The sequence below is a fragment of the Bacillus rossius genome, chromosome 1 (assembly GCF_032445375.1).
Source record: "Bacillus rossius redtenbacheri isolate Brsri chromosome 1, Brsri_v3, whole genome shotgun sequence".
NCBI classification, from domain to species: domain Eukaryota; kingdom Metazoa; phylum Arthropoda; class Insecta; order Phasmatodea; family Bacillidae; genus Bacillus; species Bacillus rossius.
The window spans coordinates 174,929,466-174,946,810 of NC_086330.1; the positions used below are offsets into that span (position 1 = coordinate 174,929,466).

General features: G+C 34.6%; 1 protein-coding gene across 1 annotated transcript in view; it reads right to left on the reverse strand.

Annotated features, from left to right (window-relative positions):
* The window catches only part of LOC134529671 (inhibitory POU protein-like), a 134,252-nt gene that overhangs the window by 37,792 nt on the left and 79,115 nt on the right, over nucleotides 1-17,345 (reverse strand). Inside the window, exon 2 of the mRNA XM_063364010.1 lies at nucleotides 273-452. Within this exon, the coding sequence (XP_063220080.1) occupies nucleotides 273-452 (180 nt within the window). The remainder of the gene's footprint in view (nucleotides 1-272; nucleotides 453-17,345) is intronic.

Consider the following 17,345-nt stretch of genomic DNA (forward strand, 5'->3'; position numbering starts at 1 on the left):
CGATCGAAAAATAACCGAAAACGAACAGAACCGGATGGAACCGCATATGTGTGAAACAGGCCAGAGGCGCAGCAGACTCACTCGCCTCGCCAGAGGAGAGTAACAAATGAAAGGAACCTTAGCGCTGTCGATGTCGAGTCCCGAAAGTTCAGAAAGAACGGGAATCGATTTTAAATTCCCGGTTCTTCTACTACATCAAAAGTATAGGGAGTTCCCCGGTTGTAACCATGCTGGTCTCGCCCCTAAGTACTTGGCAAGGGGCTCCTGGTCACCTGGTGCGGGCGAGCGTTGGGGACCGGGTGCGGCCCGCCCATGCCGGGGTGATACATCATGTCGTGCTTGAGCTGCGGCAGCACCGGCGGCGAGCTGTTCTGGTGCTTGCCGATGTCCACGGCGGCCAGCGCCTCGGCGCGCGTCAGCAGGCCGTCGTTCAGCCCGCTAAACAGGTCCCCCTGCAACAGGCCGTTCCGTTCCCTTCATGCGCACACTCAACATCACATTTACTGCACTTCGAACCAGTTGTTAAGAGTAGTTTGTAACACCACAGTACATATATTGTGAATTTGTATGGTTAGTTTTGCATATATGAAATACTTTTTTTCCAGATATTTCAGTGTATTTCTGTTGAAAATTAACGCATATATTTATATTTTTATTTATTTAAAATCCAAGCATTATATTAACGATGTAAAGTATAATCGAATATAAAATAATTGGATTTTATTTTGTTGTATCATACTTATTATGTGCCCAGTTGATAGTGGATAACTATTCAGGGAACGGTTTACAAATATCTTTAACTAGTGGAGATACTGTAACAGCCAAAAGCTTATATGTCTCGATAAGAATCCGAACAAGGTGTTACTGTCAACACTATTTCATAAAAATTCAGTGGTTTACATGTAAATGTAAAAATTTATAAATATATGAATTTTTACGTTATTTCTGTTCCAGTTACAAAAACATTACATAACGCGGCTTCTCTGCGGAAAGTGTAAACTCCAGTAAATTAGTTTTTACGAGATATAGCCAAACAGTTTCTACTACAAGTATTTACTCAAATTATAAGCATAATAATAATATATTCCAGGTAATGTTTTGTTTGGTTACTCAACTTGAACTTTAAGGTGTTACTAAGAACCATTACAGGGAATTTGCAATTCGATCACTGAAATTTAAGTGCATTTTTATTACAAAAAGTAATTTGAATACATTTAGAAGAGCTACCCAAAGATTCTAAATTTGTGGTTGAAGTACAAGTTTATTGCAAATGTGGAGAAAGTATTAAAGGTGGAACTATAAGCATGCGGATGAATTTTTTTTTTTTCAAAATTTTCTTTAACCATCGCTAAAATTATGAATGTTCAATAATTATATCACTGAAAAAATTTATTATAACACCCAAATTTAAAAAAAATCTTGTGAACGTGTTGTTACCCACAAATATTAAAATTAAATCTGTTTACGGCAGTAAAAGGTTTTTCAATAGCTGAAGATCCTTGTTCTGTTAAATAACCACTGTCCATGCTCTCAGTGTTATATCTTAATAGCCAAATTTCCTATTTTTGAAGAAAAAAATAACTTGGCGCTGAGCTCCAACTCAAAGGAATTTCACCAGTCTTTTGAAGCGCTTCACTCAAAGTTGTGCACATGTATGTGACCAATTGTTTGTTACTATTATCGCAGCCAAAGTTTGTAGGTTCAAATTCAGATTGACTTTTATGCTTAATTTTTTTTATTATTTGAAATAAACTATTGTATCCGTACTTTGCTACGGCAGTCTGCATGCAAAACACTTTTGTAGAGCTGGAGGCCACACATCGAATAAAAAAAAACAAAGACTTTAAAAATATCAAGCAACGCAATGGCCCTTGCAATGGAGACGCAGAAAGTATCAACAATGCAAAAGCCCGTGCATTATCCTAGATAAAATGAGATCACATCCTCTTGGAGCACTACCTCAATGTACTTCTTGTAATTCAGAGCCCCATTATGAAAGAAAATCAGATGAGTAAGAACGCGGAAATGTGTTACTCCCCAGACAATGACTTATTGTCTTTGGAAAGGCACCGAGGAGTTCTCGTACCATTCGGACGATCGAGACAGATTGTAGAGACGACCATGGGGGTGACTCGCTCAATGTACTCTTCCGAGTATAATCCAAAGAAGTATGAAGTCATATGCTGCCTAGTTTAGATGTCTCGCCATTTAGAAGCCAATAAGCAAGTGAGGTTTTCTCGTGCGGTATAGCAAACTGAGTATTCTTTTACCAAATTCATAATAGAGTCCACGAAATGTTTCAGTTCCTATCTTTTCATCGTAATAGTTGCACTGAGCAGAATTGTATTTTTTTTGTAAATGTATCAGAAATATTCATGTAAAATTACCAATATTTGAAAATTTGTACATTTACATGAAAACAACTGTATCACTACAAAATAGTATTCGCAGTAATACTGGCTTCGGATTCTTACCCTGACATTTATTCTTTGTGTTGTCCCAATATCTTGAATAGTTCGCTTGTAAACAATTCCCTGAATAGCATAATGAAAAAAGGTTCAATTATTGAATAATTATTTATGTTTTCAATGATAAGAAAATATGCTCGAATTAAACCACAATTAAAATTAAATTATATGCGCCAATTTTCGTTAGGAATAGTCAGTATTATTTCGAAAAATGTATTTAATATATTTAAAAATATCTATAACCAAGTGTTATACAAAGTTTCAGTATCTGTATTTATAATATTAAAAATTTTTTCTGGAAACTGGTTTCCAAACGAAAATTTGGTTCAAGTACAGAAAATTCGGATTTGTGAAACATGTAAACACATCAAAATTTTTAATACTTCCTCATCCGACATTTATCAGCCATCTTCGATTACCGAACGCAATGCTCGGCGATTGCTATAATATGTTCACCGTGCTCAGGGAAACCGTTTACTTTTGCCTGGCAAATTGGTCATGTTCTCAGTCAATCTAAGCGTTTCGTCACAGCAGTCAGATTCACAACATTTATTGGCCCGATCATCCACCATCTGACACGTGGTCACACAGAAAATTGCCCAGACATCCGACATAGGTATCTATAGCCATGGAAGCAATTAGCTTTCCTTTTATCTGGTCACACCTGTATTATGCTAATATGATAATTCTGATATTATTGTTCTTTAAGAATTGTAAATTATAGTCCAAGCTTTAAAAAGAATACAGTTACAAACAAATACAAAGAAATTTGTTAATTTACGGACATCTATTAGTAAACTCACAGGTACTGAGTTTTCTTACTTTAAAGATGAACTCACATTGATGAAACACATGAAACTTGCCAAGTCTACAAGGAAACATTCTTCTTCAACACACTTGCGGTTAGCCCTGTTAAATATGGCCTCGCCATTTTGCTATTTTTAAAATATTTTGATACTGCTTGCAATAAAGCTTCCTTGCTAATTATTTTGGTTCGACATGGCATAGGATTTAGTTTTGGCTACGTGTTGAAGTCAACACTTGTGAACTGGTGACATTATCATGATAGTTGTTGTTGCCTTCGTGAAAGAATAAGTTATTTCCTTACAATGCTTACAGACTAGAGACTGAGGTGGTTGAAAAAAAGTATAGAAGGTCTGTGTGATATGATATATGCCTTAACATGCCAAAAATAGGAATATATAGTTCATAATTAGAATTATAATAAAAAATTAAGAAAAAAACTAGATGGCGGGACCAAATTTCCCTAAACAGACCACATGACTTATAAGTCAGTTTCAGGCGTATTTATAACGCTAATGAAGTTATCTGAAACTACTAACAACACTTCTCTTATTAAGGCGCTTTCTTTGTTGTTTTATAAGACCGTATATTTAATGCAATTTCAAACTGTGTACACCTCAAATATTTAACAATATCATTTGGCAATTAAATCGACGTGTTAATAAATACAGCCAGGCCATTAAACCTCAGTCAGCTTCTGCGCTCTGTTACGTTCACACGCTACACATATGAGCCATAGTAAATATATGCAGGTTCGCGTGCAGAAGGGATACGTGGAAGCTTTGTTTGATTATGAATTATAAACGTAATTGAACACATGATATGGGGATGTTCAAACTGATAAATCTACCGATTTTCTGTAGACAAGGGTTTCCAGACAACCCGTGAGTGATCTACCAACCAGACAAATATTTGTTTCCAACATTTTATAAAAAAAAAAAATATATGACACACACACTTTAAGAAACAAGGAGAAAGTTCTTAATTTTTTTTCACTTCTGTAAGAAAAATACGCATTAAGAGGAAAACGAACTATGTATACACTCGATATGCAAATACCTTATGTCACAGATAACATTAGGCGTATATCTAGTACAGTAAGCTAACAGGTTCAACCACATCTTGACCTTACGTAAAGAGTATCTATACTTTAAGATGATGTTTTGTCGTGATAAAAAGGTTTGTGCCAAGATATTCTGCGTTTCACTGGAAAATATTATCAAGCTTATATGTAGGGACTTATATTTACCGCGAAAAAAAATAATAACGCTCATTAGACTGCAATTAGGTGTGCCCGTGCTAGCGACTGTTTCCTTGTGTTTGGCGGTCGTTGGCAAGAGAAGCCATTGCCCTATTTGGCTGGGCCTTTCAGGGCGAGTTTTCAACCGCACTTGATGGCTGAGATTGGTGTGCTGACAACAGACTTGTACTTGAAATAATCCCAACCAACCACGAAACACGGAGAATTCTGCAAGGTTTTAAGACATTGCTGGTCCTATAATATTTTCGCGAAAAATATATGGCCCTATTTATAAGTGGAGAACACACACATATATATGCACTTAACGGGGCGGGATTATCTCAGTGTGCCACGTGTGCCAGTATACGAGATTTCACATTGGCTGGTTGAATCCAGGATGAGCTTTTATTGCCGGTCGTAACCAGTAGGAAAATAAATGTTTTGAATGTGTATAAGAAAATTGTTTTGGAGTATTTCAGACCATAAAATATAGATGTGTTAAATAATCATCTCTAATTATTATTAATGGTTAGTTTATTGCAATATTAAATAATCGAAATTTCAAAACAATCATTTTTGATTGAGGCATCGGTAAATGGTTAAATGGTAAAATGACAAGAAAAATCTGGTGGTTTTAAAATTACAAAAGTCAGCTTGCAAATATAGCAAAAGTATAATTTTCTTTAATATGGTTGGATTGAAAAAAGTTTTCATTAAATAGGAAATAAATTAACGAATCCTTCGCTTAAAACAGATTTTCTTAACTCCTCTGGTAAAATTTAAAAGATAAGTGATTTTCTTTATATATTTACAATTTTTTATTATTTCGATGATATGGTGTCATTTTGACTGACAATTAATGAATCCTAAATATAGTTATTCTCATCACTGATTTATTATCGCGTAACGCTCTAGGCAATATAATTTTTATTGCTCTTTGATTACCTGTACCTCCTAACATTGCGATCAAGACCGTAGAACAATTTTGTTCTCATGCGCTCACATTGTAACATTTTTACTTCTCTTTGATAACATGTTCCTTCTAGCACTGCTGCCGAGTACGTGGCGATACATCTTGGTGTTGGGTAAGCCATTTTCTTTCACATCATCGGTTAGTTAAGTATCTTAAATGTAAAATTCTGTGTGTTCGTTGATTTGCATAATTCTGTGCGTGAATGTTTAGGTGTTTGACCATTATCTTCCAAAATACATGACCATTATCTTTCCATATGTATCTTCACTTATGTAATTCTGTTTGAATTATTAATGTCATAAGGTAAATGATTAGTCTTTCCTTTTTTGTTTGTATCCTATTTATATGCAATGAAATATGAAATATATATTTTATAGTCATAGGCGTGCCCAGACATTTCCATTAAGGGGGGCCCTGCTAAATTTTAAAATCAGATACTGAATTAAGAATGTTAAATAGCCTAAATACATTCACTCATTGCCGTGCACTATCAACGAGATATGTTTACTAGTTAATATTTATATCCGTATAATTTTAACAATATAGAAAAAAAAAATATTTTTCCATAGACAATGTTTAAAGGGTACTTACACATTTTTCCCCCTCGAATTTTCCAATAGCTTCGTCCAGATGTAACTTGAAATGAACTTATTTTTAGTGATGCAAACACAGCAATTCAGACAACAGAACTTTAACAAACCTCTTAAAATATTTTTTTTGCTTGGACATTTTAAGGGACTTAGTGTTTTAAATAAACTAAGGCGGCTGTATTTCCAGAACGATAAAATGTTTAAAAATATTGTTATTTAGCATGCTGCAACACTGAAAAACAGTTTGAGTGTCACAGTGCCAGGAATATACGAATATTAACGAACGCATTAGAAAAAATGCCGATCTGAGTGATAACATTAGGGGGGGCCATGGCCCACCTGCCCCCACCCCCCCCTGTAGGCACGCCTATGTTTATAGTTCAATATATCTTCACTCGATAAACTGTATGTGGCTTTATCACGAACAAAAGCTGCAAGTCAAGTGAAAATGTATACTGAATCAATCAACAGCAAGGAAGATTTTTGAATCACCAGAGATAATTAATCAGCTCGCAATATAGTAAATTAAATAGCATTTTTAATAACTATTTAATGTAAATTAAAGTGTTGGTTATAAAAACCTTTTTTCAAAGGGTACCTTAGGCACCTTACAGCTAACTACAATTACGTAAGGAATTAAGTATTAAATTCAAATCTAATTAAATGTTTTTTTAAGTTACATTTTTTGGGCACGTTATGAAAAAATTATGAGAGAGAAATTTTTTGATGCACGCGCAGCATGCAAAAATATTGACACAATGAAAACCGGCTAAATACAACTTTTACATAATTGAGGTTATGTTATACTTATTTAGGCACGTCATGAAAAAATAATGACAGTGAATTACTATGATGCGCGTGCAGCATGCAACGAATAATTGATAAGATGAAAACGCCTATAAAAATATATATATAAATATGTACATACATATAAAATACATACATAAATACATAAATATATGTGCTTTTAAATCATGTACCTATTTTAGTGAATGATATTGAATACTGGTCTATATAATTAACAAAATATTTATTTTGAATATTAGTGATAGAATTTTTTTTTTTAATTTTTTTCCATATTATTATTTAATAGATACTGTATTTCTAATTATTTTTTAATTTGATTAAATTTAAAATTTACCAACCGTACATATTAAACCAGTCCAGTCCTTTTTATTATTTTATTTTTATAAATTGTTTCCATGCAGAATTAAAGTTAGTATTTCAAAAATTTTTATTCGGAGCGTAAAAGCCATTAAGCTTTGAATGGCGTACCCACATGAAAGGACAGTGGCATACCCACGAGGAAGGGCAGATTCACTCACTGACTTATCATACTGAGTATACTATATATTAAACATTCAGAATATCAATTTATTTTCTCTATTAAATAAAATTTATCTAGATTATTTTACTAAATAAAATAATTTATATTATACACGTATTTATATTAATCATTTATATTTATATTCATATATATATATATAGATATATATATAGCACGTCTTCAGATTGCGCGGATTCATTTAGCGTGATGTGAATTTCACTGCCCCAGTCTTGAATAGCACGTCAGTAAATTTCAGTTAGCACGAAATCTCGGCAGGCAAAAAAAAAAGTCGAGCACGATACCACGAAGTCTTTTCAACTTCTGTAAACAACAGATGTGCAGTGGGATATAGTTAGCCAAACTAGGGGGAAACAGATGCGCGCGCAGGTCTGTCTACGCTATCGGCTGTTGTACAAACATCAGCTATGGCAAGTTAAATTGCTGCTATGGAGTGTAAAGGACCAAAATGGTTTTACGTCCGTGCGTATGTCGCCGTGCCGTACCGTTGTCGCTTGGCCAAAAACTAGGCCGTGAACTCAGTCTAGCCAGTGGTTCAGAATTCACTCAAACAAAAGCAACGTCTGCCCATTCAGCTGCCGGTAACATACCTGCTTGATCATTCATAATGCATCGCGTTCAAGTATTTGAGACAAAACTAGAAGTATTACGGTGCGCAGATTGTCATGAAGGCCACGGTTATGTTGGTCACACTTTAGTTTTAAGCAAGTCAACTGTGCGTACGAAATAAGGGCTTTTACCAAAAGTTTATATAAGTCTGATGCTGTTGGTTCTACTAGCGGAAATGACTGAACAGAAATAAACAGATGATTCACGTGGGAAAGGTTGTTAATAATGTTGCAATGAAAAAACAATTATTGGCCTGACAGGATTGGTGTGAACCAGGTGGTGATACGCGAATAAGCACTATAATTTTCGAAAACTTTAAATGTAATTATCCGGACAGTAATATCGGTTTTACTGTCAGTAACGGATGGTTTGGAAAGGTACGTGACGTGAGTTGAAGGTCACGCCCGGGCGGGCAAGTCAGCCAGCCGACTGACGATGAAGTACGTAACCACGTATCTCCCGTTACGCTGTGTCGTATTTGTCATATAAAGCGCGATGGGAGGCATATAAAGGTAAATGGTGTGACATATTTATAGTTGAGTGTTATTAAACGCATTTATATTACGTAAAGCTTATTTTCCTACACAATTTTGGAAAATATTAAATACATTAGTCTTGCTATTTATGGAAACTAATGCTTCAGAATACGCGATTTCGAATAACACGAGCATTTTTAGGAACGAATTAGTCGTGCTAAGTGAGGGATAGGTGTTATATTTAAGTGAGTCATTGAAGAGTGTACCTAATAATATGTATATAATATAGTTACGTTCATCACTGACTCACTGATTCTGTAACGCCAAAGAGATATGTATAACTTGGAGACAAGCATATTATGAAGCAGAATTATTAGTCTACTCCATAGAGATGTGTAGAAAATAGAAAATTAAAAGGTAAAAATAGAGAAATAATTGAAATACAGTTACATAATTTGAACACGCCTTAATATTATTTAATTAAAGTTTTTCTTAGTCATAATTTGTCAATGGACGCCTTAGGAACCTTACGAATAAGTATACTTATTATTACTTAAAAGGATTATATCACAGAAAGTTTAGCTCTAAACGAAAAACGGTGATTTTTTATTTTTTTTTGGAAATGTTAGTTGCGTCACTCTCAATCTGTTGATGATATTTTGAATTTGTGATTAATGACTTTCAAATTTTTTTTTAATTTATTTAAATTGATTTTATATTTAAAGTTTATAATTTTATTAAAACATCGTTGATTTTTTTATTTTATTTATGTAATATATTATGTTTGTACGAAATTTTTTTTAGCTTATTTGCTATTTTGTAGTTACGCCCTTTTAAATTGTTATATTATTTCTTTCTTTTGTGGTCACTTAATTTATTGCTGCTAAATGTATCAGTAAATAGCAAGGATGCAATTTATATTTATGTAAATATAATTTTTGTAAAATATATTTTTTTTATAAATTAAAGTATATTTCCAGAAAAAAACATTTTCATTTGAACAATATTAAAATAAATTGAATTTATAATACAAATGTCGTGTATATTAAATTAAAGTTTTTGTTATATTCAATTTTCAACGGGCGCCTTAGGCGCCTTACAAGCTCCCAGTATTTCATATTTATGGGCACAAGTTTCGAATGCTTATTAATAGCTTTCAAAATAATTTGCAATAATTCGTTCTGTGGTTTTAAGTACAGGGACACTAGCTTGATGATCGGAATTCAAATAATGAAAAATTTACCGTAGAGATAGAAAATAAAGCTCACTTCTATCAAACGTGAAGTTAAAAATAAACTGGGATTGCAATGAAATGAAAATGGAGGGGGGGGGGGATGACGAGACCAAGTGAAGGAGCGGCGGTGCCCGGAAAGAGTGTGTTCTCGTGTCTGCGCTGGAGTCTACGCACTTAACACGAGCACTTAACAGTCCGCAACCTTCCTCTTCACACTCCCCCTCCTCTGCCATGGTCCACCTCCTGACAGCCCCGTCGCCCTTCTCCAAACACCGACCCCTTTCGAGCTCCGCTCTTCAGCGCTCGGCGCTGGGACTAAGGGAGGTTCAGTCTTAGTCATGCGCGTGCTTACTCGATATAAATATAACCCCTTTCTTCGCTTCGCCAGAAAATAATCACCGTAATCTCGAGAATTATTGCTCGCAAAATACATAACTTTTGTTCCAGGTAATAAAGTAAAAAAAAAGAACTATACTGTTTTTTAGTTAAATTTTATCCAATTTTATCAAAACACGCCTGAATAATTTGAATAATTTTGAGAATATTTAATGTTAATATCAAAACATATTTCTTTCCTGATATATTAAATCATATAACCGAATTTTGTGTACACATAGATACTATTAAATATCAACAATATAAGAGCTTTGTATTTTATTATATATTAAATAGTGAGTAAAGGAAAAATTACCGAACGTATACATCAATTAAACTTGTAGCACATATAAAAGCTTGCTTGGATAACTGTTATACTTTCTTTAAAATGACATATGTATCTGTAGATGATGTAGATGTAAATCAAAGCAAAATCACTATGGGAAGTATGTAGCGCAATGGTGATATCAACATTCATCGTGTTTGAATATTTATTAGTAATTTATCAACGAAACAATAGAGACTTAAACTTGTGGTAAAAAGCTATTGATGACTTGAAAACTAGTTGACTTCGCCAGGAACTCATTAAAAATTAAGTGGGATTAATAAAATCAATTCTGGAAATGACGAAAAGTAGTGAAATTCAGTCACAAATATGAACGTTATTAATCTAAAGTGATAAAAAAAGAACTTTTAACAACGTGCTAAGAATTTAGAGACTAGAATTTGGTATGAATTGTGCTTACAAAGTCTTAAACTAATGATACGACACTGGAGAGTAAGTATGAGAACTATATTTGTATATGCTTCGGAAAGTGTAAGAACATTGACTAAATGCAATTGTATTATTTAATTTTTATTTTTATTTATCATATTAGTTTTGCAACATTATGATCGTTCTACTGAAACCACCGTCTAATTTTTTTTATGACAGATTAAACACACAACTAGCATGTCCCATACTAAACACAAGATTTGCTGGCAACTCATGTCTTCCAATGTCGATATTTTTGCGTACACGCCAATATGCATACCTTTAAGGTTTTGTAGGTGAAGTAAATGTTCTTTAGTGTAAGAACAAACGGGAAATTGCCAAACCCAAACTGGGTACTAAAAAAATCATAACTTCGTTTTGTGTTCAGAAATTCTTCGACGGATCATTTAACACTTTATAACAAAATGTATATAGGTATTTACGCCAAGGTAATTTCGATAATATTATTTTATTTCACTAATAAATTTAAAATATTTTTTTCTACATTTGTTATTTCCCTTTTTTTATAACGTATCTTTACCCACTTTTTGAACTAACATTTTGGCCGTTTTGCTACAAGAAAAACTACAATAAAAGTTAAAAAAAATCCCAACATATCAGCACTATGAAAATAGTACTTTTATCTTTTTTACGTCCACCGTCTTTCATTCCGACACGTGAACCAACCCTAACGTCAGCGCATTGAAGTAATGAGCAGGAACTCGACTCCCCCCCACCACCCCGGGCCCGTTTTCCAAGCTATATCGACTGTCCGCCTCTTTCATTTCAAAACTGCCTTGCATTTTACGGTTTTCTTTCTCTCTCTCTTCATCCTTACTTCCATCCTGTACGCTTCACTCCTCTGCCAACCTCTCTGTCCGCTCTTTTATCCCCCAGAACACTCACTCCAACGCTGCAGCCCTCAAAACTCCCAGCCCCCGTAAAGCTGCTAAGTTGGCCTCTAAATTATTTATGAACCCGTCGCTCCTTCTTTCCCAGCATTACTAAAGTCCATTTAGTATTATTCTTTTTTTTTCTTTTGCCTACTCACTTCACGAAAAAAGAGTTGGTTTTAATGGGACCGACGGACATAGCGACATCAACAAATCACCATAACTGAAGTATTTAAAATTACAATGACAATTATGGAAATGCTAAAGCACATACGCTCCAAATGGTAAGATAACTTTTTTTTTCCACATTTATCTAAAAACATTTTGTAACTTAAAGTCAATCAGTCATAACCATAGCGTCCCAAAACTTTGCTCCCTGAAATGAGTTCGTATGCCCAAGAAAACTTATAAACAATACATTATGAACATGCGAACCCATGTCTTCAATACTGCGAATTGAATTTAAAGTCATTTTTCAAACTCATTTGGGCGTAACTTAACGACGTTCATGTAAGGTAACGAATAAGCACTGCCTTGTTGGGATACAACTCTGACCTAATTCGCAGTCCGTATTCCAGAACGCGTCTAAACCGAATCCCAGTAAGGAATAAATGGGCAACTGTTTTAATAAACGGTGTCCTGTGAGAGGCTGAAACTAGTTCCGACGCATTCTAGCAGACTTTTCGCAACCATTAATACTATTGCAATGGCAAAAATACTGGAGATAACAGCGTCATCACCAAAAAAAATAATGGTTTTTATAATATTTTCAATTACTTTAAAAGATGCGATTATTTCTTGTTAGTATAATTAAAGTGTACAAACTGTATTCCAGGATAGATGCGCTATCATAACGTTTCATTCCGAACACCACCTTGCTTGGCAGGTCCCCCGATGATCACAAAACTGACTATGTACGAGTTAAGGCACCAGATGCGGGTCCGCCATCTGGATGAAATAAACGAAAAAGTTAGTTCTGCGCATGCGCGTAATTTTGGCAACAGAACAGAAACGGAGATGACACCAAAATCAGTTCGCTAAAAATAAGGGGCAGGGCGTATTCTATCGTGAACTAGGAATACGGTTAATGTACAGGTGTATCATGATAAAAACGTTAACCCTTATTTTGGTGTCTTGGAATACCGATCTAGGTCTACATCTCTCAGCGAGAGGTTGCATTTAAATGAAAGTGTTTTATCTCCCCGTTCTCCCTGTTAAACAAATTTTATCAAACACAGCTCCCCCCCCCCCTCATTATCCATCTCACTCTCTTTAGTACTGGTGGGATCACTCGCCTCCCACCAAGGGCGAACATTGATTCTTGTCTGGGCCTAGCCAGGAATTTGCGCAAATGGGAATTGTGGCTGGCGTTGCCACTAACCAATGGGTTATTATCAAGCTACCTGCGTTTTCCCCACCCATTCTTTCCGTCAATTCTCCATTAAAGCCTTTTAAAATTCGATCATCACTAAAGACCTCATTTTGGGTAGGTAAAAGGTTTAGGGCACTTATGTACAGTTGTGGGTTTTGATTCCTAAGTTTTGATTCACACACACAAACCTCCCCCATTCTCTCTCTCTATATATATATATATAAATATATATATTTATATATATATTTATATATATTCTAGTTTCAAGAGTGCTTTACTTGATTTCCGAAACTTTTCTTTTGGTAATGATATCGCTGAAGCTTTATGCTTTCGTCGAGAATGCCGTGGGTTCGATTTCATCACTTGGTTTGACTGAAATACATAGAAAATTAGTAGGTAATTAAGTTTATACGCTGTGCATTAAAATCTTGTTTGTCTTACCTACTGAAACCTCTCTGAGCGTTTTTTTTTTTTCAAAGATGACATTACAGCTGCTGTAACACCTTTGCTTCACAGTTACATTGACTTGAACATGATAATAACTTAAAAAAATTAACTCAAAGTATTTGAGGTAAGAAGATGACGAGCGTTTATGTGTGCAGGCGTTTTTATGTTATAAAAAGAAGCTGAAATCAAAAAGGCTCCAATTTACCATCTCTGTAGCAATACATTATTAATTTATAAAAAAAATATTAAAACTTATTCCTTGATGGTGTGCTCATAATCAATTAGTTTATAATTACTTATTAATAACGACATTTTTTCTTATTCTTCCTTGTGATTTAGTTCGAAGTTTTTCAAATTTTATGTGAAAAGTAGTACGTATACATATAGGTACGGTAGTTTTTTGCTAACCAATCTATTACCAGGAGAGACTTCACCATTTGTGAAGTCAACATTTCCTACACTTTCTTCATAGATTACTATCACTATGCTGACCAAGGCTTGGCAACACTCACGAAACACGCGAACAGGTACCTGTTCGTGCAGAGAAGTTATAGTTAAGGATATAAGGGGAACAATGTATGCCCACAACGTTTGCTTGGAAACAGGTTGATAAGCAAACTGTTTCAGGCGTTGATACTTACTGTGCTCTTTACGAAAGTCGTCACTCAAAATCTACAGGTGATGTTTTGGACGTTCGTCAGATTTTATTTTATTTTTGTAATACAGATAAATGTATCGAAATAAGTATGCCAGGAAGTTTTATTAACCCGTGTCCCACTTCTAACTAGGCAGATATGACCACACAAGGATGACTATTTACAACAGAAAGAAAATATCAGTGAAGAAAATCTTACATTCCTCGCTAATGCCAGAACAATTTGCCATGCAGCACATTGTAATTTGTCTGGTTCAATTTATTTGAAAATTTAGTTTTGACATGAAAATGTTTTATTAATCAGGAAGACAGTCGAAAAAGTGGAGTGTAACAAATTAATATAGTATTGCAGTAACTAATCAGCTAATATTTTACTATTAATCAAATTGCAACAATGATGTCAATCCACAAATCAATAACACTTTCATGAGTCTACTTTTACTCTCCTCACTGCAGCTCGGCTCGACAGTGGCTCATCTCTCACCGCGCACATCGGTCCCGACACGCTGCCTCGCGCCACTCACTCGTCTCTCTCCGCGCACCTCGGTCCCGACACGCTGCCTCGCGCCACTCACTCATCTCTCTCCGCGCACCTCGGTCCCGACACGCTGCCTCGCGCCACTCACTCGTCCGCGCCGCGACACCGTCCCCGATGCACCAGTTCTCGATGATCCGATCTCCGCACTCGAAGCCCGTCTCTAGTCGCCCGCTATCTCGCGCCAAGGGGTAACTCACCCTTTTCACTTCACTGATCTCGCGGGTCATACGCCCCATTTGTATGCCTCTCAGCCAAGACCTGACAAGGCCTTGTAGCCCTTCAAAGTGTCTCGTCATGAGAATACCCGTACTAACACTTGAATCTTCAAGAACAATGGCGTCCTAGTTACGCCACTTCACATAGCTGGGGCTCTGGAAACTTCCCGAAACCTCGAGAAGGTGGACGGGCGTCGCGATGACCGCAGAGGGACGGGTGCTGCCTGCATCTCGCGCCTCCTTCAGGCTGGCCAGCCTCATCGCTAGCGTCCTCGTAACAATAGGATAGATATAGAAATATTAAATGGTTTAAATCGAAGTTAATATATTTGAGTGGCACACATACATATATAAATATATTTATAAATTTAGTTAGAGTAATAGTTTACGCATGCGCCATTATAATTAACGAGTAATAAGCAAGTCTCTAGAACGTTTGATATTGGACACGCGTTCACCAATTTTAGTAAAATAAAATTTATTTTGTTCAGAATAAAGTGTACTATTGAAATCATGCTTGATACGTTTCATAAACGTTTACGATATAACAACTGTGAACGAAATTACAAAGAATAGTGAGGAAAAATTACAATTTCGAGGCATATGGGGAATTTGTACATCGGAATAACAAGAATCGACGTATAGAAGAACGAACAGCTAGTGAGGATTCTAAATGGTTGCCACTCACCGGTGCAGAAGGCACCAGACTCTGCAGGGAGAATTAAATTGAGTGGTAAGTTAACTACCTGAGTTACCATTTGTAACACCATCTCCGTACAACCAACACGACCATGTGTAGTTGTGGCGTTAAATCAGTGATTGTGTTTGTTAATGTTTCGTGGGGTCATAGCAACAATTATAATGTTGCAATTTTTGTAGTTACATAAATAATAAAAATATTACACTTAGACTACCATAATATTATTACAACTACAATTTTTATTTCGTTATATTAACTATAATATAATAACTAGATGGAGTATCCGCACTGAAGGCAGAACAAAACAAAATTTCATAACAATTTTCTAATCTTTTTTATCATGACAGCTCCACCCGCGTGACGTCTGGTACAAGGGCCATTCGAAACTGACACCTTTTAATACGAAATAACTTGGAATGGGAGCTCACCTTATATTGGTTGTCTTTGGTTGTGAAAAAATGTTTTTTCATTATCATATCTCAGGCTCCCGTCATCAGAAGAAGATGAAATATACGTATTTATCATAGTCTTTTAATGACATCAAGTTTCATCAAAATCAGACAATAGGTTTGGGGGTAAACTTGAACAACAAAAACAATTATAGTTTTATAATAGTAAAGACAGATACTGCAACAAAAATAAAATTACATTAAAATTATAAACAATTCATTGAAAATACTGTGTTCCTCCTAACACGACGTATTCACGTTAATAACTGGCGGCCGTGCTTCGACACAGTCCATCCCATATTGTTATAACTTTTTTGTTATATTTATTTAATATGATATTATTCAAATTTAATCAGTGTTCGTGATTTATATACCTACCATATCCCAAGCAAGGATATTTTATGTTGAAGTGGTAAAAACCCTTCATGTAGCATATCAATTATTAGTATTTATCCATTGCAATGTATTTAATTTTTTTACCAATGTTTATTTACACAATATGAGTGAAACATTTCAGTTTAATTTATTTTATTTTTATCTTTTAAAGATAAAATTATATTATAACGTATTTATAAGTTGCTACTGAATCATAATATTACATTTTAGGTATATCTGAATTACGTAAAAAAAGTATTTTTTTTTGTAAATGATGACACAATAACGTCACACATAAATTTTCAAACCGAAGCAACTGTCATACTTTATTTTGAGTTTAAACACTGAACAAAAAAAAATTGTAATTTTTTAATTTTTTTAACATCCCTAATAAAAATTGCAAAAATTATAACTTAACTTTATAATGAAATAGTTTATAAGAAACAAAACAGCAAAAAACTTTATTTAGCTGAATTTTTATTAATTTTTTATAAAATGTATTAATTTATATTTGTATGTATATTGGTATAAAATTTAACTAGCCACTACAAAATTGTGCACTCTAAGTACAACTAAGTTAAAGTTTGAGTATACTTAAATTTTGCGTTATCTTTAAAAGATTTGTGCAATGGGAGCGCATGACTTGATGTAAGTTTTTGGACATACGCCATTGCTAAGAACTTTTTCTGTTGAAGAAAAACTAATAAATAAAATAAATAAAAATACACAAGAAAGACAAAAAACACACAAAATTAAGCAAAAAATTGCTGTTGTCAACAAGAATATAAACACCACAAAATATTCCGAAACAGAAATATGGTCAAAAACAAAGA